Consider the following 27,173-nt stretch of genomic DNA (forward strand, 5'->3'; position numbering starts at 1 on the left):
CAAATTGGCAGTCGGCTGTAATTGATTTGATAAAACTTTCCAAAAAACTTTTATACCTAAGGGCAAAACTACCTGATTTGTTAATTTTCTTTCGATGATTAAATATGAAGTCATTACATTGTATTTCATCGAGGTAATCTAAATTAGTTTCTGTTAAACATAGAATGTCATAATTAATTAACAATGGTTCAAATTCTGGATATAACAACTTCTGTTTAATACCACATACATTTAGAGATAAATGTTGTTGTAATCTTATGTACAGTATGAGTTTTTTCATTGCATAAGAGGTCGTCAATTCCACTAGAGTAGTCGCGTTTATTTACGATCAGCTGATCCTCCATGGTTCACCTAGTTATGACCTGGTCGAGAATGTCCAACCTGGCGTCTTCTTTTTGGGTCTTCTTAGGTTTAGCCCCTTGCTGTTCATACGTCTGTTGTGAATTACGTTTTCTATTTGTCGGTTGCTCGTTTTCGTCGTCTGGGATGTCTTGGATTATGCACTCGGTGCCATCTATAAAAAATTTGTCTCGTTAAGGTACGATTTTTTCCGTTGATGTTTAGCTTCTTTAAAGTAAGGCCATAACACTTTACGCCTGTCATTTATTTCTTTCGGGTTTTGTTCACTTATCCCGTACTTTGTTCATTTTAACTCTTTGTCTGATTTTCTAACTACATTTAGTTCACGATCTTTAAATGTTTTAAATCTACAGACTATCGGTCTCACATTTTTGTCGGATTTCCGAAACCGGTGAGCACGTTGGAATTCAACTGGAATTTCTATTTTTCATAATATTTATGAGTATTTGTTCCGTTTTCCCACTATCTTCTTCAGGGTTTGTTTGAGGTATTCCAGAAAATACCAGATTTTCCCGCATAGAGCAGGTCTGTAAATCAATATGACGTTCTTTAAGGTCTTTAAGATCTGTGCAGAAATGTGTTATATCTGAACTTACATCTGTATAAATAAACTCATCATAGATACCAGGACTAAATTCTGTATGTACGCCAGACGCGCATTTCGTCTACAAAAGACTCATCAGTGACGCTCGAATCCAAAAAAGTTAAAAAGGTACGTTGTTTGATTTCTTTTATATCTCTCTTAACTTTATCGTGTTCCTCTTTACTGGTCTCATATTTTATATTTAACATGTTTAACAATTCTAAACTGTGTTCAATTTCGACGACTCGTTTTGTAACATTGTCAACGTTTGACACCAATGTATTAATATTGAATGAAACTTACTCATTTTATCCGAAAGCGAATCGAGAACCCTCATTTTTTGGAACATTCGGTCAACTTTCTGTATTAAGCTATCGATTGTGTTTGTTTCTGACGCTTGGTTCATCGTTTACTGCATTATTGGTTGTATATACGGATTTGTCAGATCTGTGGGGTACATGCATAGAGACCTGCCATTTGTGATATTTGGCTGAAATTCGGATTTTGCATATTTTGCATATTTTGAAATGTTGAAAATTTGGTGCTGGTAGAACAGGAGAGTCACAATTTGGATTATAAGTGTTCATTTTTACTGTTTTAACATTGTTAATTTTGCTACTCCTTTATCACAGATCTCATTGTTAACATTTTTGTTAACTTTATCAACAGTGTGAGTAGTATTCTGTTTTATGTTACTATGTTTCTCACCACTTGAGTTTTGTCCTTTTGAAATCTTCCTTTTTCTTCCATTTTTTCACTCATTTTGTGATTCATCAGTTAAAATGTTCTTTAAACATAGTCAGTTTCATAAATTTTTTGCAAGTCAAATCCAAAATCACATTATTTCCATCAACAATTTTCACAACTCAAAAAGACGTCTTTCATAGTTCACACATGCGCACTTATATAAATGTGCATAACCTGTTTAAAATCACGTCACTTGTTTGAAGCCAAAACTCTCAGTTCATAATTTCTATAATGCTATTACTTGACTTTTTCCTTATCGTCTTTTTCTCGCCAGAAGTACAACACAAATAATAATAATACTTTATTCAGAAGCAATACAGCTTATAGAATATACAATTTTACAATATTTTTTTGAATACATCAGTAAAATATAAATACAATAATTATACACAATACATGTATGGCGGAGAATGAAAATAAATTCATATGATAAATAATTAATACAACTACATATTACGATTTTTTTCAATATCAAACAAAAATTTACCTAAATTATTAAGTTTTTTCACATTGTGAACTGATAACAACTTTATCAGTTTAAAAGTGGATGGATATTGCCAATAATATTTCTTAATGTATAGTTTTCTTACATCACTATATCTATTACATTCTAGAATAACATGGTATTCGTCTTCTACCATATTGTTATTGCACATAGTACATAATCTGTTTTCTCTATCTACCTTGTAATATCTGCCTGTTTCTATATTGAGGCTATGGGCGGAGATACGATATTTACATATAAAAGGTTTATATATTTGATTAACAGGTCTATCTAAATAAAATTGCAGTATATCTGTGTCTTATATATATATATCTATAAAGAATACATTTTGATGAATTATCAAAAAAAAAGCATTAACATCAGCAATATAGGTATATTTCATTCTTTGTTTTAACTTTAAAATATCTTTGACTGAAAATGCCCAATTCGATTTGTCATTGGGTTTTTTAAATGAACTCTCCAACATATCTTCATAACATGCTTTAAGTATACAGTTATCAGTATTTAATAATTTGAACCAAAATTGAATCAGTCTTCTTTGTCTTTCATAATACATTGGATAACGTCCTAATTCACAGTAAACCATGTTATTAACAGCAGTTTTTCAAACCTTTAGAATTCGTTTAAAAAATATAAATGTACTTTCTCTATATCATCAGCTTTATGATTACCCCACACTTCACAGCTATAATTAAGTATACTAGATACATAAGTATCAAATAAGGACAGTAACGTTTCACAGTTATAATATTCATCTACAATTTTACAACATAAAGCAAAAACAGCTTTTCTTCCTTGATTGGCTAACAAAACGTAATAAGGCGTGGTACTTGTTCGGGGATTTAAATATTTTCTCACTTAGTTTAAATATTGGGAACTAGAACATGTTTAAGATATTATAACGAAAACGTACCGATTATTTGTTATTTTACACGACGAACACTTCATAGAAAATTAAATTATTTATATCATCCTTTCTAAGTCTGTTGCAATCACAGAGGTTGATAAAAAAATAATGACAAAAGACGACGCACTGGCGAAAAAAATGTATCAAGACTGTTGACCTCCATTTGTGTTTTGAATGATCGTACTTTATACATGCAATGAAGCTGACGTCGTGATAAATGTTGTCAACACTTGTTAAGCTATTGAGTTTGGCCTTGGTACATAAATACAGTTTAGGTAACCAAACTAGAACTCAGTCACTTACAAACTGTTGTTGCCTCAGGTAAGTTGGTTAGCAGATATTATGCATCTTTCTTTGATAATACAGCAGAAAGGAAACTTGTCTTATAAGAAAGCTGAAACACATATATTAATTAATCTCATATTTTGCCAAACTTTTATATTTATTAAAATTAGAAATAAAATATGAACCTTCTTCATTATCATTTTCGTTCATATGATATTACGAGCTGGCTTCTAGTATATACACTCGCATGATTATATGATATGCAATCCATTGTGGTTTTTTTTTTTGCTTTTTATAATTATAATTTTGTCCCTTTATTTTTGTATTCTCTTTGGTCATTACTGATCGGTTACAGCAAGTTTGGTACGTGAACGTATAGAAAAACTTGATTCTTATAAGGAAAACAAATGTATTCAATGACATTTGTGTTATTTTCGTTTTATTAAAGTTGTTATTAGTATCCTCTCTGTTAATAATTTATCCGTGTGGATAAGTGTTTTTTTATATTCCTTATTTTTATTTAATAAACTTTCGTTTTATTAAAGAACATGTTTGAATCTCATACTTTGATAGATATCGCCTTTTCATGCTAAATCTTGTTGTTTGATTACTCTTTTAGAACAAAAAAAACCAAAATGCTATTAGTTTTAGTGATCATACTGAATATAATCGGATTAATATTCAAAGATGTAGGAGCGCTACCATGTCTCACAGATGAATCAAAAACAAAGTTCGACTCTCTTAAGAAGGCATTAGGTGCTCTACAGACTTCTATAGACGACAAAATAGAAAGTTTACAGAGTGATGTAAAAAATAAAGTGAAAAAAATAGACGATGACATGGACTCTTTGGTTTCAGATTTTCAGAGTGAGTGCTCATGATTTTATATAATTAACCTTGAAGTTGATAAAATTCAAAACTATTACAACAATGTACCCTTTCGATTGATAAATACAATTGCTACCATTTGAATGTTGTTTTATTAAGATAATGACTTTGCGCAGGATCCAGAGGTCACATGTTAAAGGAAACTTTGTTTTCTTCAAAAAAGCGGAAACAAGTATCGTTAAGTCAAATAACGAAAAGCTAATAACAATGCAACTGCACCAACAACTTTAAAGATTTTGAACAAAAGCCAAACTGATGTTAAAAATACAATTACAATGTATATAAGAATGCAAACACTTGTAAAATTAAACAAGTGAATGACTTAAATATGCATGCATTTAAATAACCTTCGTTTTCGAATTAAGATTATATTATATATTAGTATTAAATATCGATATGACAGGTTTTTTTTTAAACAATTCTTCTTGTAAAAATGTTAATAGATATACGAAGATGCGATATGAGTGCCAATGAGACAACTCTCAATCCATGTCACAATTAATAAAAGTAAACCATTAAACGTGGACTATAAACATGACTATATGCAAAGTTCGAAGCTTAACTATAATGTCAACTCTAGCTTAAGATCAAACACAAACTTTAACTAGAACTTACTCTACATGTTTGCTTCGCATAACCTGTTGATCAAACTTATATACAAAATCCATCTTGTTTACAATTTTCACAATTGGTCATAATGTTCTTCAACCATCTACATTCGACAAAATGAGAATGGTCATACCCTTTGCTATCTTTAAAAAAATGAATATAGAACAAGTTATTCATTTAAAAGAAAATATATATTATGTTTTATAATTCATGCATGTTTCAGTGATGAATGAGGTTATTGTCAAATATATTCTCGTATTTTCTTTTTAATGCCGAAATGTCTTACTATTTAGCTGGAAATCTGTGTTTTTTTTATTTGCAGAAAGACAATGGAAAAAATACAATGGACATTGCTACTACTACGGAAACGATAAACGTACTTGGTTTTTAGCTGAGGTATGGCTTTTAACAGAATATCAACACCGTTTTCTTTTAAAATTTCAAAAAAAATGAATAATAAACCGAAAACTGGAGTTTCATTTTTTAATCATATGAGAGTTAAGTACATATACATATATGAACTACATGTTTTATACCGCTTGATCTTCATATTGTGAAAATAAGTTGATGAATGTGTTAGTTCACACCTGTATTTTGTAAAACATCGTTGCCATTCCTAATCTAACAGACCGATCAGACGACGATTTGTTATCTGGTTTTGAAAATATTTTTTAACCTTGTTTGAACGAAAAATGCAAAATACTTATTATTTGCTATAATAGCAAACTACCTTTATTGCTTTTTTCATAGCAAAGTTGTAAACAGATTGGAGGTAACTTAGCAAAAATTGAAGACGCAGCAGAAAACAAATGGATCAAAGATAATAGATCAGGTACGTGATAACAATATTTTTCTTCACCAATCAGTTTTAACATATTTTTTTTGTGTCTGTATTTCTTTTACAGTTGTCCTTTTTTGAATAGGTAGTTGGTGCCAAGTGATATAAATAACATCAGGGGTTGTTTGTTTTCAATTTATTTTTTGTCGTTCATTCATTGGACTTTGATTGCAGATTATCTTTAATAATCTCTATTAAATGTTTTTAATTTTCTAGATCCAGGGCTATTTAGAACTTGGCGTTATGTAAAAAAACACGTCATTTGCTGGAGTCAGTATATAGATGCGTTTCTGTTGTGTGATGCTATCTCAATAGGGTAGATATACATATCTTCAACTTTTCAAAGTTACATTGTATCTAATGAAATTAAATTTGTTTGGATTCTTTCATTCGCAGATATGTTTGTTACTTCCATCTTATCTAAAGTGGGCCAGTGCACTTCCTTTTTGAAGAAAGAAAGACACCCTCATGAAATATCGAAATATTCTGCAGTAGTTTGGAAAAATAGTAAAACCAATCAGGTGTTGTCTACCTTAGATCTAGGCCTTTAATTTTATGTGATTTCCCCAGCTCACAGTGGCTTCCAGAATAACTTTATGTGTTGTTAATATAATGTTTTATATTATGTTACTTTGTTTGAATGTGTATTCGTGTTTTTGTTTAAATGTACTTTAATCATTCTCCTTATTCACTGTGTTTTATTTTGAAACTAATTTGATTGTATAGCTCAAATTTCCTTATATTCAGATTCAAGGTTTTTTAATCACTTTCAGTAGATAGTGTACGGGTTAATTTAGTTACTATATTGAATCGAGAAATACATTAACAAGGTAGTTAAAAACTAATTTGCAATTATGTTACCTTTCTATTTATTTACGAATGATGTTACTTATAATAACAGTAATTTGTTGTAATCTACTAGGTCAACATCAATAACTTTCTAGTATGTCCTCTTCAGAACAAGATCATTATTGGATTGGACTTACTGATCTAAAGGAAGGAGCATGGCGTTGGAGTTACGACCAGACACTAGCCACATATAAACCATGGCATAGTGGGTATGGAAGTAAAGGTACAGGTTATAACTGTGGGTTGATATATCATGTCAGTTCTTATACGTGGCTAGATGAGCCTTGTACCAGCAAATTGAGATACGTGTGTGAAAGTCATTTCTGTAAGTATAATTGGTACAAAATCTTAATAAAAATGTAAATGAAACAGAAAAAATAATGAAACTGAAATCGACATGTCACAACATTTTGAGTAAAAACATAACTTTAAGTCATGAGCTATGCATTATTTTCAGTTTTGATTGGGACGAGTTTGACTAGTATTCGTAAAATGAATTGTTCTCGTACACCACAATTTCGGAAACAAAAAAAAGGGATAATACGGCACAATAATGTCATATATAGTAAACCATGAAAAATGTAAATTTCTAATGTATATAGTTAGATATATATGTTTCATACATATTGCAATGCATTCAGAAATTCTTAGAAACTCGTGCTGACGACTTACAAGATGATTCGTCATTTAAGTTAACTAAGTGGTGATAACAACTTATCTGTATTTATCTAAGCAGAGGTGAATTAAATAGAATAAAATTAACGGTACAATTTTTCTTGCACCAGATGCGCATTTCGACAATACAAGTCTCTTCAGTGATGCTCGTGGCCAAAATATTTGAAATTCAAAGCTTATATAAAAGATGAAGAGCTATAATCCAAAAGGTCCAAAAATATATCCAAATCCGTGAAAGGAATTAGAGCTTTGCATGAGGGAGATACATTCCTTAATTTATAATTATTTCCATCATTTTCTAACAGCAAATTTTAATAACACAAAAAATCCGTACTTTCATGCCAGTACCGAAGTACTGGCTACTGGGCTGGTGATACCCTCGGGGACTAATAGTCTACTAGCAGAGGCATCGACCCAGTGGTAGTAATAAAATTAATGGTACCATTTTTCTTGCACCATATGCGCTTTTCGACAATTCATGTCTCTTCAGTGATGCTCGTGGCCAACATATTTGAAATCCAAAGCTTATATAAGAGATTGAGAGCTATAATCCAAAAGGTCCAAAAAGTATATCCAAATCGGTGAAAGGAATCAAAGCTTTGCATGAGGGAGATACATTCCTTAATTTATAATAATATCTATCATTTTGTAACAGCAAATTTAATAACACAAAAAATCCGTATTTTCATGCCAGTTCCGAAGTACGGGCTACTGGGCTGGTGATACCCTTGGGGACTAATAGTCCACCAGCAGAGGCATCGACCCAGTAGTAGTAGTAAAATTAACGAGACCATTTTTCTTGCACCAGATGTGCATTTCGACAATACATGTCTCTTCAATGATGCTCGTGGCCAAAATATTTGAAATCCAAAGCTTATATAAAAGATGAAGAGCTATAATACAAAAGGTCCAAAAAGTATAACCAAATCCGTGAAAGAAATCAGAGCTTTGCATGAGGGAGATACATTCCTTAATTTATAATAATTTCTATCATTTTGTAACAGCAAATTTTGATAACACAAAAAATCCGTATTTTCATGCCAGTACAGAAGTACTGGCTACTGGGCTGGTGATACCCTCGGGGACTTATAGTCCACCAGCAGAGGCATCGACCCAGTGGTAGTAATAAAATTAACGGTACCATTTTTCTTCCACTAGATGCGCATTTCGACAATACATGTCTCTTCAGTGATGCTCTACACAGAATCTACACAGTAACTAAATCATTGAATATCAGAAATATTTAGAAGTTTCACATTTCGCATCTTAAACATAAAACATAAAGTAATTGTTTTGGGTATTTTTCCGGATATGGTTTATTTGGTATCTCTCATGTTTTTTTTAATAAACTGCACAATCTTTAGTTCAAAATGTGTTATTAATTGTTATTTGTACGTTAATAAATTTTGTAATTTAATTTTACAGGCTACTAGAATGTGAAGTAAAACTGGCTTAAGTATCTAATACCGAGGATATAATGTGAACGTACCTTCTACATGCCACATCCATCCTATATACTTATACATGTTATATGTTTTACAGTAACCATTTGAATAGTTTATATAAACAAAACTCAGAATACGCTTAAATAGTAATACAACAAGGATCACCTAAAGTTAACAGAACATCTTTTGTTAGATCTTTGATGTTATCTTATTCCCTCTCCCGTAATTAAAAAAAAAACCACCGGTGATTGAAAGATAGGAACGTCAATAAAAGAATCAAAAATACAACAACAAAAATTTATACATACGCCCCCAAAAAAGTTTTTCATTGTGATGATTATTTTTCGACTTGATTTTGGAAGTTATATTATGACACACAGGGCTCAAACTGTTTGAATCTCAAAAATTACCTTCACTGTTTTACTTTCTAACATTGGCCTTTGTTTTTTTTCTAATACTTGTAACAAACGAAATAATAGCTATATTATGATTCTTTATACTTTACAAGATATTGAAGAAAAAATTGGCGGACATGGAAAATTTATTACATTTTAAAGAGATACATGTTCTATTCAGTTTTCACAAGAATAGCCACCAGGTTTACAAGAAAAGACACAGTTTCTTTCCGCATCTCTTTGATGGAAAGATTAATATGTGTTATAGTAGGATAGAAACCCTAAAAGAACTGTCAAACGGAACCATTATTTTCGTTATTATAGAAGATCTTAAACAATTTAGAAAAGTAATTGTTAATAGCATTGTTAACAGTTCAGATATCGGAATTCGTGTCTTGCAGGATAAAAATGTTATACATAAACAAATTTTAAATATACTGTGATTATGAAAGTTCTAGATAATTATAAATACACACTAATAAGTCGAAAACAAAATATGGACATACGTACATGTGAGACTACTTGGTTACCAACAAAACAATATGATCGTATATTATTGAATTATTTCTACTCTTGAAGGTGTCGTTCGGTTTGGGTTCATGTGTTGTGTCGTTCAGATGCTGACATATTGACTTATATTACATATCTTGTCTTATTCATATATATGCATATTCATAAAACAGTAGAAAATAGAAAAAAATATACATTAAACGAATGGAAAACAACTGTCATAATTTTGACTTGTTTCATGCATTCCCCTGTGTAACAAAGGCTAGATGCTACTGACTCGGGACAGGCGGGAAAATTCGGCGGCGTTTAACAAGTTTTGTGAGATCTCGTCACCCTCCCCTATAACTCTAGCTAAGGTAGAATAACAAACACGCAGCAATACGCACAGTAAAACTCAGTTTGGAAGGAGTCCGAGACCGATATCAGAATAGGTAACAAAAGAAACTACTGTGGATTAATTTATTTTCGTGGGTATCAATTTTCGTGGATAGAGAAAAAAAGACGTTTCGTGGTATACGTAAATACGTGGATCGCTGATAACAAAACAAAATCAGATACGTAATTCGTGGATTTGTTTTTGATTTAGGAGATCATATAACCTCCTTGGTTTAATCAATAATAAAACAAACAAAAAAGAAGGAATTCATTGAAAAAGATTTTGAATTGTCAAAATCCTCGCTTAGTCATTTTAGGTTAAAGTGTTCATTGAAAACTTCTATTACAATAATGGACAAAGACAACTAGTTATTTGTTTGTTTTACAATTTATAAATGCTTGTCGGAATTCTATAAGGCAATCAAAACTTTATGATTGAAAGCTCATTTCCCTAATCACGATATAATAAACAGTCATATAAGTAAAAGGTGTGAAAATAAATGTTCCTGTCATAAACAATATTGCCTACGAGCAATATCCCCGTACTTAATCCTATTGATTTTCTACCACTAGTAAACCAAACTATGACACGGTAATTAACAACTTGCAGTTATTTTCCATGAACAGTTATAATCAATTTTAAAAAGTGAATTATCACTGATATTCGATATATTTATTATTGATTTAATTAAACTACTTGTATCTTCTTTTAATAAAAAACACGTGTTATGTTACAATGTTTATCGCTAGTCAACACTATACTAGAACTTCATAACATAACCGGAAATAAACATCCGACATTCCGACTCCATACACATTTGTCGGGATTATTCTTCGTTGAATTCTTAAATTCGTGGTTCGCTGTGACCAACGAAACCAACGAAAATTTGTATACCACGAATAAAAATGAATCCTCAGTAAGCAAAATGACAATGATACATTTGTACATTAATTAATATAGTACTACTAGCAGTTTCTGACATTCCAGCTACAAACCTCAACTACACTGACTAAAAGGTTATGGCTTTATCTTATGAAATCAAGCACAATCCCCCCGTTAGGGGTTTAGTATCATACCATATTAAAATTGAGAATAGAAATAGGGATGGTGTCAAAGCGACAACAATCCGACGATAGAGCTGACATCAGCCGAAGGCCACCAATGGGTCTTCAATGTAGTGAGAAACTCCTGCACCCGTAGGCGTCCTTCAACTTGCCCCTTAAAAATATGTATACTAGTACAGTGATAATGGACGTCATACTAAACTCCAAATTATACACAAGAAACATATTTGATAAGAACATCACTTGATCTAGTAATCTCACGTTTGACTCATTAATATTGTTATCCTTAGTTAAGCACATTGTTTGAATTAATAACTTCGGAATATAAGAGGCGTATATATCAGATAATCAAGCCTGGTCATTCAAATCTCATTACAATGTAGTGATCTTTTAAAATCATGGCGTAAAAAAAATGAAAAAAGGAGAATTAAATTCACACAAATAAAAATAAATTGATAAAAGAAAATATTTAAAAAAAAAAAACACAAAGAAAACCATACCAACCGAACAAATAAGTATGTTAATTTTTTATTAGATTTTGATGGAGTTTATGGGAGAAATTCTTGACATTTGCTAAAATATGGCAAAGTGTAGGTGTAATAAATCTTTAGGCTATGTATTTATAAATGTTGTTAAAATCTTAATTAAAACACATACTGTTAATTTTGATAAAGTTTTGAAGACGTAAAACAATTGAAACTTTTGTGGTATAAATTTGAAATCTATCACGACAAAGAAGAGAAAACATTGGGATTCCATTAAAACCCTTCAATAATGTTTTTTCTTTTAACTTTTTTGTATTATTTTTTAATTATTTTATAATTATTTAACAAATATGTCATGTATTTTGCAAATGCTTATACTCTGTTACAAGGTTATGCCCTGAATTTCAGAGTGATGTTTAGGATACTAATTTCCTTTCCAATATATTGATCTAAAAATTATTTACTACATAATTCATTCATATGTTTATTTCAACTTAAGTACAATTTATTGTTATAGGAATTTTTAAATGTGAACTGTCACAATTGACCTATGTGGCAGACTACTACATATCGTGGTATCGATAAAATATTATACGGAATAATTTATACTCAGAGAGCGTAATTGACCATTAATAAACCATTCAAAAGATTGACATATTTTTTTTCGTGAAAACATTTTCTATAAATAGCTTAGAAATATTGTTCGTCCTTTAAAAAAAAGAATATGTGGATACTTGCTGGTGAGACAACTTTCAAAATGAAATAAAGTGGTTGTAAGCAATTATAGGCAATCATACAACCTTCGATAATAAGAATGACCCATACTGTATGATATACCTTATAAGGTCCCAACATGAAAAATAGAAATAAATTCAAAAGAAAAACCAACTAACGAAATAGTTTACGAAAAAACAAGTATGACAGATATATAAGCCAAAGAAAATCACCGAACTATAGGTTCATGACTTGGGGTAGGTATATAAAGAATGTGACGATATCAACATATTTGTTAGCTTTCAAAACCCTTATTACCTTAGGATATTGATGGTACAGCACAACATAAGAACAAACTATACTAGTCAACAAAAGAAACGATACACGACTTTGAAATAAAATTTATCAAAAAGTATTAAATATAAAACAAAATGAAATACACTATTTTAAAAAGCTTTCATTTGCAATGTATGTACATGTGATAATGAAAATCAAAACTTGTCGGAAAGTATCTAAATTCCCTGTAAACGACTATAGGGTGCAAATAAGTTTTGCGGAAAGTTGAATAAAAAATCGACACGTAATTTTCTAAGTACTAAATAAAATTTCAACTTTGTTTAAAAATATTCAATATGCTAATCAAGTTGTGTTTCATGTTGTAACTAATGGGTTGACATATTGTTTTTTTCAATTTTTTGGGAAAAAAGTGTTTTTTTAAATTTAAAAAAATGCAAAAAATTTTTTTTTTATTTTTGTCTCAAATCAATGCTTTGGATATGAAAACAACACACAGTAAATTTGGAACATTTCGGATTAGTTTTAAGATTGTGACCGCTTTTTGAATATCACTTTACACATACTATCTATGGTAAATCAGTTGATGATGTATACATTTTAACGATTTCTCGAACTTTGGTAAACAAATAAACGAAGAAACTGTATGATTTTTAAAAACAAATTGATGGCAAACATTGTCTTTACCTTTAAATGAGAGTTTAGCATCATTAGTTGGAACTTCTGTTTTTTTCAAATTGTCGTTTTATGTTTATTTTGTGAAAAACAAAAATAAATCGTCAAAAAACATCACGAAAGCAAAAAAATATTTTTTTTAAACGGATTTATATTTCCATAATGATTAAGTATTTCTACATGTACCTTCTATATTGGTCCTATAAACGGAAAACTTTATCTTAAATTTGAAAAAAGTCTTGTATCGTTTCTTTTGTTGACTAGTATATAAAAATCAGATGATATTTGTCTAAATAATACTGAATAATGAATGATCTTGTCAAATCTAATTTCAATGGAGATTATTTGGCCTCTCGTCTTTCATGGTTAATACTGTAGGCCTTTTTACGGTTATTTGAGTCACATTGAATAGGGAAGATTTTTGTATCGGAGGTGCAAACAGTTTGAAAACTACAGGAAAAAGTAACATCCCAAGGTAATACACTACGAGGAAAATTCAAAACGAAAAGTCTTTAATCAAATGGAAAAATCAATAGCTCTTACACATCAAACGAATGTTAGAAAACCATCATTTAAACAGAACAGTTTCTTAAATCCCTGCCAATAAGTCGGGTTCTTGTCCTTTTTACATATTCCCCATTTCTATTCTCAATTATTCACTGGGATAAAACTGATGACCATAACTCGATTTACGGTCATCTTAAGATAATGGATGAAAAATTAGGTCAGTATCTGTATTTTCTATTAAAGTGTTTCTATATCATTTTCGTTACGGTCATCTTGAAATATTTAAATGATGATTTACAGTCAACTTAGCGATTTTTTCAAATCCAATTTCCTGTTTCATATTCTTTTCTCGGTAGTAATTTGTAAATTTCCGTGTGAATCTTTTATAAATTTACATCATATCAATGTATGCTTTGAAAGGAAATGATATAGAAACACTTTAAGGACAGTACAGATACTGACCTAATTTTTCATCCACCATCTTGGGATGACTGTAAATCGAGCTACGGTCATCAGCTTTACCCAAGTGATTATTATAGGTTTTTTGTTGTCTTTCATACTATTTCTAACTCTTATTAAAAAAATCTTGCACCAATTCAATATGGTTGCATTATCCGTGATTTGGTCTATTGACAAACACTATATACATGATATGCTTTGCACGTTTTACAAGTTGCTTTTGCCGTGTTTTTTTCAATTCTATTTCTTTTTTTACCATTCTAATTAATCGTCTACTTAAATTCAAAGATTATAAAAATGGCTAAATAAATAAAGTAGGCCCTTTGCTGTTCAACATTCTGTCATAAATATCATTTACAGAGATCCACAGATATAAGCCGCGGTAAAAAAAAATACATATTTATTATAGAAAGTGATAAACAATGTGCTGAAACTCACAATGCAGATACTTCTAGATTTGGTGGGTTGATTCTGTTCTGATTGTTTTGGGGATTAACCGTATTGTTGAATTTTCCGCAAAGTACAATCTTTCGCAAAATATTTCTAAATTTTTGAACACGATATAGATAAATAACTGGATTGATTGCAGAATTCAATAGAGATATCAACACACAGGCGCTTCTTTTGGATCTTTTGTTATCTCCGAGATGATCATAGGTCAGAAGAATACACACAAGAGGTGTTGAAGTGACGAGAAACACAATTGCTATAATGCACACAGTAACAAATATCCGTCTATCCTTTTCTCCCCAAGCATTTGAAGGATGACGCTTTCCTAGAAGCCACAAATGACGAGACAAAATTAACATTGTCAGTACAACTAATAAACTGTAAAAACCAATCGAAGTTCCAATGTATAAAGAAAATTTTCGTTCATATCCGCTAAACAAGGTATCCAATGAACACATACTCAGGTTGTGATCTTGTGTCCATATACTGAATGGAATACTGTTAATAATAATAGATAATGTCCACGATGCAACAGTAACCAACCATCCAAACTTCCTGTTATATTGCTGAGTCTGTACTGCCGTTTTTTCCATTACAATTTTTAATCTTTGACCGCAAATACCAAGCACATGTAGCATGGATGCAGATAAGCTTAGGCAAAACATATAATATCGGATCCAACAATCGTAATAAGAAAATATTTTTTCAGTGTACAAGTATGTTTCTGCCATTAGAAAAGCAGAAATACCGACCAATGCGTCTGTTATTCCAATGCTTAGAAGATGACAATTTTTTACCTTTTCTTTTCGTGCTACTATCCAGATAATCATCACAATTGCTGGAACGTTTACAATTATTGTTGTGACAGGAATTCCAATGGTTAAAATCTTTGTTATTTTTTTATACTCTTCATTTGTACTGTTTGTGGAAGAAAAATTGGACATTTTAGTAGTTTATCCTTTAAATAAACGTCATTATATGAAGTAACATTTATTAAAATGATCGTTTGGTATGATCAATCTAGATATTCCCTGAATAATATAGAATCGGAATAATTTATTAGATTACCATATATACCAAATATTAATGTTTCATAAAATGAAACCTATATACGAAGAGGAGGAGACGGAGTGTATACGTCAATGAGACAACAACTCGAAATCAATCTAAGGTGAACATATTTTACAGGTAACACGGGTAAAATAAAGATTATTCATAATAAATAATTAAGACTATAGTTTATATAGAATTTGAACATATTCTACTTATGATTTGAATTATGTATTTTTCATTTTAAATTATAAACATTATACAAATTATAATGTTCCCAAGAAATCATGTAATAGATTAGGACACACATGCTACTTTACTGCAAGCAGCTGTCCAGTTATCATTGAAATTAATAAAAATGACATTTCTTCATATTATAAAAAAAAATACATTGAAATGGCAATATAATTTTCCCTTTATATACATTAATCTACGGATAACATGAAATTGAGAGAAAAAAAACACATAAAATATCACATGATCACATAACAACACATTGTTCTCTTGCTTTTAATAAGAACAACAAAGTAAAATATTGGGTCCTCCATCTGGAAGCACCTTTAAATATATCCAGGGTATGGTATGGTACAGTGAATTTATAAATTATGTCAAAATAAGAAAATCATCGATGAGAATTATTCACTTGCAAGTGTATAATTCGACCTCATTATTTCAAGGAAACGAGTGTCAACATTAAAAGTGAAAGAACAATTAATCATTATTATACAGATAAAAACGTTGATTAACATTTATTTTTAACTGTAATATGAAATTAAACAGACATAGAAAACCATTACACGAGTTCGCTATCTATTTATATATATGTTTATGTTTTATATCGCTTATTCGACCGTCAGCAGTCTTCGTAGGTCGATACGATGTTTCATTAGATTGCATTTAGACTAAAATACTTTTTTTCATTATTTGGATAACCACCTTTCCAGCAGCACCTGCATACGGGGTATATATCTCCCAATTGATACGACATTCCCGTGCTTTACATTTCCTATCATGATTTTCTTGATAGAGGGTTGCTGCTCACAAGGAAGCTATTAAACCAAGAGTTCCAAATGGTGAAGTTGAAATCATCCCTTTGTAAATTTTACGGACGCCATCACGAGTTGGTTGAACGTTATGGAATAACCGTTTCTCAAATGATATCGGATACGTTCCTTACGTCGTAACTACAATCCCTTTCCCTTTCATGAATGTGACCTACCGAATTAGACTATTTACCGGATTTGTTATCACATAAGCAACACGACGGGTGCCACATGTGGAGCAGGATCTGCCTACCCTTCCGGAACACCTGAGATCACCCCTAGTTTTTTGGGGAGTTCGGGTGGTTTATTCTTCTATGTTGTGTCATATGTGCTGTGTTTTGTTTGTCTTTTTCATTTTTAGCCATGGCATTGTCAGTTTGTTTTAGATTTATGAGTTTGACTGTCCCTATAATATCTTTCGTCCCTCTTAAGTGTGTTATATATCAGATATGATATTTGAGTCAAATCGGTGATAAAGTGTTTGATAGCCAATGCTCCATTAAGCACACTATTCTAATGCAATCATTTATTTTTATATAGCTACATGTACGACATTTTCAGGTAACATCCTCTATAAAGGTTTGTATTCTGGATGGGGAGGGGGTTGTGCTTAAACAACAATTCTTAGAAAATTTTAGATGACAAACTGGATTCTCTCTGATGTTAACCTGTCAGCTATACTGATCATACCGTTGTAAAAAAAACTCATATTTAATGCTTCCTCAAAAAATGTACATATATATTAAATGTAATGTAAACTAATATGTTTTTCTGTATACCTCTGTACAACTTAGGTGATACCAGAATAAAATAATATATATAGTATATAGATATTATTTTCTACACATCATTCATTTATAATTGTCTATTATATTAACACACTGTTAGACCCAATTCTATTTGTTTTGTCTATTCTTTATGTGACGAAAATTATTCAGTTACCTTAATTATGTTAAGGAGTTCTAAGTTTATCTGTTAGGAAGTCGGCAATTGTTTAAATCCTTTCACTTTCGTTTCTTAATGAAGAACTTTAATTACGGTTGTAATACGGAAAACGATTTCCGAAGTTTTGGTTCTGGTTCCGATCCTATCTAGTTGAAAAGTAAGTGCTTAATATTAAATTACTATAGGCGTTATATTAAAACGTAACAGTAATACGGAATATATTAATTTCTGTTTAGAGATTATATTCATTTTGGTTAAAGATAATTCTAGTATATAAGTAGAGGTTCTCGCAACGTTAATCAGGTCGGTCGTCAGAGCTCCCAGAGTAAAGACTAAAGAAAAGGTAATTATAACTATTTCTGAATAAGAAGTAGCTTACCAAGGACCTTTGGTTAAACTTTTATAAACAAGAGCCAATTGTACTATCTGAATAAGGTGGTGACATATTGTCCTTTGGTATATAATTAAGGTGACAACGTGAGACTGTCCCTTTGGACTAAAGTACTGTAAGGCAAATAGGTTATACATGTTATAGTCATATATCAAATTTTGAATTAAGGTTAAGTCACAGCTCCAATTAAGCGTCCCTTGTGTCGTACTCTGTTGTTAGGTTAAGGGTTCCATTTTGTATACTTACCGGAAGCAATCTTTTGTTACTTGTTATTAGGCTTTTATATGTAAGGTTGAATTAGTTCAGAAAACACGTTACCATTTATAAGGATTAGCCAACGATACACAACAAATCCAGGGAAGTAACCCTGATACGGATCTACGGGTACACAAAGTACCATTTGGCGTGTAGGACACCCTGCACGTTACAGAATTTGGTGGCAGCGGTGGGATTTGTTCGCTGTATAGTTGGTTAGCTGGATATATCAGTCAGTATAGTCATACATCATTTTGTTTTATTAATATGGATAAAGCCGAAAATTTGTCTGCCCAATTGTCTAGGCTTGAGAAAGATCTTCAGGACACCTTGTCAAGAAGTCGTCATTCACATTCTACACCAATTCCTGGGTTTGCAAGTGACTTAAGGATTATTACTACACAACGTAATGACAAAACGTCTGTTAACAAAACAACCCCGGTTCATAGTACCCCAGTTGGTCCACATCATATAGGCGCAAGACCAAAGGTCTTCAAAGATATAGAAGTCCCAAATCCGTTGAAACCTCATGACATTCAAATTGTTAAGGAAAACCCGGTCAACTTGTCCGATAAGAAGTCACCAGGGAAAGCCTCAGGGACAAGCATGAGTAAGCGTAGAGATATTAAGGTTGCAACGTACGATGGGTCAGGTGATTGGAATGACTACCGGTCGCATTTTGAGGCGTGTTCCTCTATTAACGGTTGGGATAACCTAGAGAAAGGATTGTACTTAGCGGCTTCCGTTAGAGGTCAAGCTCAAGGTGTTCTTGGGGATTTATCAGATGACAAGAAAAGTCAATTTGACCAGATGGTTCGATCTCTAGAAGAGAGGTTTGCTCCCCCAAATCAGTCAGAGTTGTACCGGGTACAATTGAAAGAAAGGAAGCAGAGGGCTTCAGAGACACTTCCTGAGTTAGAACAAACGATACGCCGGCTGGTGAATAAGGCGTACCCCACTGCCCCAGGAGAAGTCAAAGAAACATTGGCTAAAGAACACTTTTTGGATGCATTGATTGCGCATAAAAATCAAACAATCACGACCCCCTGACCTTAATTCCGCTATATGTTTAGCTGTAGAGTAAGAAACGTTTTACAAGGCAGAAAAGCAATTTGAAGTAGGGAAAGCCCATTTAAGAGTTGTAAACAATAATGAACAGATGGTTAGAGAGTCGGAGTCTCATGATAGGTTGTCGGATAAAATAGAGGGCATGTTAACAGCATTTAATGACCGATTGGCAAATATGCGTAAAGAGTTAGATGAATTTAAGAATAAAGCGAACATGTCTGGACCAGTTGATAGGTAAAAATTTCTTTGCTATAATTGTGGTAAACCCGGCCACATGGCTAGGAATTGTAATGCTCCTAGAAATAGGAGACAGAACAACCAAGGATCACCAGGACCTTCGGTTAGGCGTACGAACAACCGTAGTGGTAAACGGAAACGTAAATATTTGTACCTCGGCTCAAATACTCTTAACAATGAGGCAGGGCTCTATGTAGAGTTATTTATAAATGGAATCTCTGCCAAGTTTCTTATTGATACAGGAGCTACAGTTAGGTTGGTTTCAGATACTCTTTTTGAGAAATTGAAGTCCCGTGATAGGCCAAGTGTACAACAGGTCACCAAGGAAATAATTGCAGATAATGGAGAGTCTTTAAAAATCATTGGTAAGGCACTGTTTTCTCTTAAGCTTGGTAGTTTTCACACTGTTATTGAAGGTGTTAAAGCAGGTTTGTCAGTGGAAGGTATTCTGGGACTACATTTTCTGCAAACAAACGGTTGTAAAGTTGATTTAGACAATAAAGTAATGGAAAGGGATAATCAACATATACCTTTGTTACTACAGGGAAAGTTAGGCGTTTATCGGGTAGCAGTCAAAGATAAAGTTAGCATAGCCCCAAGGTCCGAGGTAGTAATACAGAGTGAAGTACTCAACTATAATTCAGCTGTTCAGGTGACTGGCATTATTGAACCCAGTGAAAAATTTCTTGATAGAGGAAAGGCTCTTGTAGGGAAGTCTGTTGTAATGTCTGATCAAATAGTTCCTGTCAGGATGTTGAAAAGGTTTATTAATCAACATGATGGACATGGCTAAAATTTATACATAGGGGTAAAATGCAAGTTTTGTCCATTATTTTTTGAACCGTTATAAGTAGAAAACATCTGAATGGAGCAAACATTGTCAACAAAATCAGCTCTACCATTTATCCATATACGTCAAAACAGTAACACAAACTATTATAGGAGTTATTGACCATAACATTTTTTTCATTTTTGCCTATTATCATGAAAACTATGATATTTAGAGCGAAACATTTTCTTTCCGTTATGCCTTATACGATTTAAATTATAATAGATAAATACACACTTTAAATCGTAAATATGATCAGCAAGGCAAGATCTATGAAAAAGTCCAATGTCGACGATATTGTTAGTAGACTGTCACTCTTTATATGTCTGCTTGCCCTTATTTGAGGATTTTGTTTACCCTCTTTTGTGTTTTGATTAAAAATTAGAACATAGAGTGAAACCAAACAGACTAAAAGATCAGTAGTACTTAATCAACAAAATAAATATTTTTGTCATGAAGTTTATTCTCGTCTACAATGTTGGAAAGTGTGCTTTGTTTGATATGCACATAGACCTAGAGGCTCTTTAGAACCTCTAGTTATACATCCGTTTATGGAACGTATTATGTTATACATACCGTTGTCTGTCCGTCGTCGTCGTGTTGGGAAATAACTCAACAACACTTAACCAATTGTCATGGCACTTTGTGAATTGGTTATATTTATTAATATAAGCTACTTTTCGGTTTTTATAAATTTGAGATTTTACGTTTCCGACTTCTGGAAGTTTTTTTTATTCATCAAAAAGATTTTTTTTCCAGTTTTTGAACAATACCTCAAAAATAGTTTGAGCAGTTTTCATGCAATTTTAATGAGTGGTTTATATCTAATAAAATAAGCTCCTTTTAGTTTTTGTCTCGCCTTTAAGGAGTCAAAAAGCGAGACTTAGGTATACTGTTTAAAGCGTCAGAGGCGTCAACAATGTATCAGTTTGTGATTAGGTCTAGTTGATGGTGAACAACTAGTGAAATGTCAATGTTATTTAGATTGCAGTTGTATTATCATCGGCACATCTCATCACCATGGTGATTATTTGGCCCCAACCACTCAGTCATAGTCTATTGACTTTGAAACTTTGCTTAGTTAACACGATTAGTGTATTGGCTAACTCGGATGTGAATCTTTATGTGCTGGTTTTATTCTGTAGTTAGTCACCCCTTTGGTTTTATCATGCATATCTATTATATAGTCATTACATAAAAATGTACTGTTGCAAAAGTATGAATTATTCTAAAAATAAGGATGTTCTTATCCCAAGCAGAAAACTCAAGCCATATTATGCACAACATTTTTGAACTTTTGGACCTCAGTGCTGTTCAACTTTGTACTTGTCTTGGCTTTCGATTTTTTTTTTCGTCTAAGCGTCACTGGTTAGTCTTGTGTGGACGAAACGCGCGTCTGGCGTATTAAATTTTAAACCTGGTACCCTTTGTTAGCTATTATTCGTGTGTTTCTCTGTCCTATATGTTCTCCCATTTATTTGTATTGAAGTCTGTCATGTAATGATGTCATTTTAATGTTATATTTAACATTGCCATAAAACCTGGAGGTTTGGCATGCCACAAATCCAGGTTCAACCCTACATTTTTTCTTAAAATGTCCTATGCCAAGTCAGGAAAATGGTCATTGTTATAATAGTTCGTTTCTGTGTATGTTACATTTTAATGTTGTGTTTCTGTTGTCTCGTATAGTTCTCTTGTATTTGATGTGTTTCCCTCAGTTTTAGTTTGTAACCCGGATTTGTTGTTTTTTCTCAATCGATTTATGAATTTCGAACAGCGCTATACTACTGTTGCCTTAATTTATAGAACTTTATTTGTTGAAAAAGCAACGGACATATCATGTGTTCATGGCGCAGCTCTTTATTAATATATGCAATGCATTGTAATAGTAAGATATCACCAGACGTTGGGTTAAATTGTCATTAAAGAAAACTACAGCAATTCTTTTATAAATCTTTCTTTTCTGCAAAGAGTCTATAACATGCGCAAGCTATGTCACAATGATATTTCTAAAGTTGTGATACAGTCAATGATAACAAAACAATAATTTCCATTTGCCTTTTCTGTAATCATTTATGGTTCTACCAAATGCCTAGTTATTTCTTTTTGGAATGATCAACCCCCCTGGTAAACACTATTCAATGCAGATTATTTTAATTGATTTTCACAATAAAATCTGCTATACTTTAACATTAACTAAATATTAAATGTTTTACATAATTTGAAAATGTTGAAAATTGACCTTTAGCTGTTTATTTTCTGGTCTGTTGGTCTTTGGTGAATTCCTGTCTCATTATCCATCATATCACATTAATGACATTAAACTTGAAAGAATGCATGGTGATTTGAATTCTTTATACACATTTTTTGTAGATTTATTCCAATTATGGATGGATTCAATACATTGTTAAAGTAGACTGGAAGAGGACAGAAATAAATCTGATGTCAACAAGAGAACAACAGATGATCTTGATCCACCTGTAGTTATTGTTGGCACTTGGAAAGATGCCTTGATCTGTGCTTCGGAAGAGGTATTAAAAATTACTAATTTTGTCAGATGTTTGTATGAAAAAAGAACATGTGGTGTGATTGTCAATGAGACAACTCTTCAAAAAGACCAAATGACACAGAAACTATAGGTCACCGTACGACCTTCAACAATGAGCAAAGCCCATACAGCATAGTGTTTATTTGTACAGATTCCTGTTTTATTGTTTCACTAGCCCAACACATATATTGACAATATCTAAATGAAATCTTTATTGGATTGTAAGGTTTAAAGTGTTTATAGGAAAAGCAATCCGTTTTAGAAGTTTACAAAAGATCTTTCAACAATTTCTGAAATATGATATAGTACAAAAAACTCATCATACATGTAGATACCAGTATCAAAACTATATTTTTTTAGATTGATGATGCATGCAGAGAAAAATATCTTAAAGTATACGGAAAATATGTCGGAAGATGAACTATGACATATGAGGCAAGAATACTTCATTTCCAACACAGAAGATCATCCGAGTGTATTCCGGCAAATACGAGAAAATATCCTTGAATTAAAAATGAAAACATGGAACAAAGATTATCCTTTATAATTTATTCAGCTTGAAAAACTACTTCAAGAAAAGAAGAAGGTATTACCTATTATTTCTTTTCAGGAAATTCAGAAAATTGCTGAAGATACACCTCAGCCACTTAATGATGAAGAACTCAGATTGTTCCTGGAATTTCACCATCATATCATAGCTTTAGTTTATTTCAAAGATATTCCCTCTTTTATTATTTTAGACACACAGTGGTTGTCTGATGCTTTTAAATGCATTGTAACAGCAAAGAGATTGAGAGATATTAGCATAAGAAATAAAAACGAATGGAATGAATTGTATAGAAGAGGCAAATTATATAGCGAGGTACTAGACAACATATTAAGAAAAGGTGAAAGCATTTTTTCCAAACACAAGGATCATGTCCTGAATGTAATGGAGAAATTTGATATTATACATCCTAACACATCGGAAACTCAAAGAGATGTTGGTGATGGCAAACCTCTCTATTATATACCCTGTATGATTAAATCAGAACCTGAGTGGGATATATACGAAATATTTAATGTGACGGAAAACACATGTACTAAGTCTACCTGGTTATGTTATATGTTTAAGTTTCTTCCACCTCATTTAATGAATCATTAAATTTCGTCACTGTGCAGGAAATACAAAGTTGCAGAAATTGTCACAAAGGAACAGAAAAGACAAATTGCTCTTTTTGGAAGCTCAGCTGTCTTTGAGTTGCAGAAGACGACAAAATTAGCAAAGTTGCATGTAATGAAATGTTCGAATTGGATTCAAATTCAGGTTTGACAATTTACATGATTTGGGAAAGGACGTGAAAGACGTATGTATAAATACATTGACGAACTTGTAACAGAGGAAATTGCCAAGATAAGCACAAGATTTAAGATGTCTAATGTGAACTTTTGGAAAAAATGGGAATGTGGCCTAACAAAACCAGAGTCTGTTACAGGATCAAATGATTTTAGCGAAGAGCAGATTACAGAATATTACTGTGAGAAATGCGCAAGCATCCATATATTCATTGATGAATGGCAAGATCTTAAAAGTAGATTACCTTGTGTAAGTGAATTATTTATTTATTGCATAAAAACTTTGATTGAAGGAGAGGGGTATATTACTTGACTTTGTGCAGATTTTTCGAAAAGAGTTGATCCAAAGGTTTTGAACATCTAAATGTTCAAAAGACTGACTTATTCCAGTGTGGTATTTTTTCTGGTTGTTCTTTATCCGTGGTCGAGTCATGAGTTCTTATATAAGTGAGCCTGAAAGCTGTTGTCAACACACGATGATGTTAATTATATCACTATTACCTTCTTGTGACCTTGAGCTTTGTACTCAAAATTAAAATACTTGATTTTATTTGGTTTTAGTTTCTGGAGCATTACTTTTTTATCCTTTGATAATGAAACATTAGTACAGATCTCAATGAACCAATTTGGCATTTGAATTGAAAATAGAAACATATCATCAGTCAAATCATTAAATTACACGTGAAAGAGAGGCAAAAGGGACATTCATAATCATAATTCAAAATAAACTGACAATGTCGTTGCAAAAAAAAAGAAAACAACAGCATACAAAACACAAAACTAAAGATCGAACAACATAATCCCCAACAAAAAATATTGTAGCACACATCTTATAGAAAGTAGTGAATCTCAAATACTAATAAATACCATTTTCTTAACAATTTTAGCTGTCCCAGAGTTGTGAGATTAAACCAGTATCGAATCCTAACAAAGAAAGCATCAGTCAAGTTCAAACTACATCCTCTAAGGTAACAAGCATCTGTTGCAAGTTATCACTTTATTAATATTTCTTTTACAAATATTTCAGATAAATATTACCTAACATAAACTTTTATGCAAGATTGATAGATTTCATAAAAGAAAAAAATGGATAACGTTTGATGTAAACTCAGTAATTAAATATGGTAAGAAACTGAGGTAATTCAGAATTGATTATTATGTTAAAGCAGCATCATTGCACTTTAGTACACAGATCATATGATTCCCAATGGAATATGTATGTTAATTGCATCCTGCCATTTAACATTGCTGTTTGAATGTTAAGTTTATAAAAATCATAGTCTTTAAGTAATGCAATTGTCATAATTTAGACGCAGCTTGCAATGATGAAACCAGCATGACAATAATACATAGAAGTGATTTGAATGAAACCTTACACTTGCAACAGAAACAGGATATCAGAAGTTTATATAATCGTTGATATGCACATACTTATTCTTTCTGACAACAAAAGATTTGTAGAATCTGTACAGTGTACACAATGGCCAGTATGAGTCTATAAAGATACTTTTAGATTTAAACTACCAGCTACATATGGGAATAACGGTCCTTACAAAACTATAAAAAAAATATTGTTCTGTTCATTTCTACCCAAAACATGATACTACATACACAGAAGGTTGAATAAGAAAAATATCATCAACAACAATGCATCTAAAATTATGAACTTATGGTACCAATAGGTCTAGCAGTTCATTATTTTCTCAGTATCATTAGCTTATTACCACTTGTGTCGTGAGTTCAAACTTCAAACTTGTTAAGCTTATTCGACTTTTATGTAAATTTTCTAGCAATTAGAATGTTCTTGCGGAATGTCATAATGTTCTTTTAAGGTTCTCCTGCATGCTCCAACAATAAAACATAATTGAAAACTATTAGAAAGCTAGGAGTGGTGAAATTTGCGTTAAACACACCAAGGACCAATCCACATACCTGGAACTTTTGAAGAGAAACAATAACATTAATTTATTGAGAGCGACTGATCGTAATGTATCAACCATGTTCCAGTTTTCATACGACAGCAAACAAATATTTGGTTCGAATAATGCTTTGATGTCGTCGATGGCGTTGTCCAAAGGCACATTTGGTTTCCAGACAAATACTTTAGTTTCAGCGAATGGATCTCTATGAAAATAACAAGAAGATTCATTACCACAAAAGGTAGATTGGGAATGATTGTTCGGGTTATGGTACCAACAGTATAGGAATAAGGGACCAAAAAGGGTTTAAAACAAGCATTTTGTAGTTTCTGTAGAATAACTTGTGTGTAAGTGTATGGATCTGTCTGGCATTGTACCACAAGTTTCCATATCACAAAAGGAGGTTTGGAGTGAGTTTGGAGCTAATTGCCCGAAACATGCAGGAAGCAGGGGCCAAACACACGAATTCCTCTTTATTCCAGAAAGTTCGCCTCCAGTGCAAGAGGTTGTGGGTTCAAACACTAGCTGGGTAAAAAAACTTGTATGTGCTGCTTCTGCACTAAGTACGCAGCTTTAAGAATAAGAGCAAATACAGATCGGTTCAGGGTCAGAATTATGTGTCCGGGTAAATTAACATGTCTGACTGCGGACATGTTACCTTACATGTGAAGTTGTATGTTGAAAAATCCCGCTCAACGTGTGGGTCTAACTCAAAGTAGCATAGATATTTATATAACATTAACATATGTATGTAGGTTGCTCTCTTTATGTTCTTTTATTTGTTAATTGTAGGCGTGTTTCCGTGTAAGAGCTAGTAAGAGAGACATTTCAAATATCCACGAAGAGTCATCTGCTGCAGCCATCTTGAGAGGGGTATATTTTATTGCAGAAATATTTCTTTGCATAATATGTTTCGTAAATATTTTGGACAGC

General features: G+C 32.1%; 1 protein-coding gene across 1 annotated transcript; it reads left to right on the top strand.

The window, feature by feature from the left end:
- The first annotated feature begins 3,335 nt into the window (after positions 1-3,335).
- On the top strand, positions 3,336-11,771 carry LOC139498687 (perlucin-like protein). The gene is made up of 6 exons (XM_071287210.1): positions 3,336-3,423; positions 4,007-4,254; positions 5,207-5,280; positions 5,635-5,716; positions 6,681-6,896; positions 8,672-11,771. Exons 2-6 carry the CDS (start codon positions 4,023-4,025, stop codon positions 8,677-8,679), a joined length of 612 nt encoding a protein of 203 aa, XP_071143311.1. The 5' UTR covers positions 3,336-3,423; positions 4,007-4,022; the 3' UTR covers positions 8,680-11,771.
- The last annotated feature ends 15,402 nt before the right edge of the window (positions 11,772-27,173 follow it).

Source organism: Mytilus edulis, chromosome 12 (assembly GCF_963676685.1).
Source record: "Mytilus edulis chromosome 12, xbMytEdul2.2, whole genome shotgun sequence".
Lineage (NCBI taxonomy): Eukaryota > Metazoa > Mollusca > Bivalvia > Mytilida > Mytilidae > Mytilus > Mytilus edulis.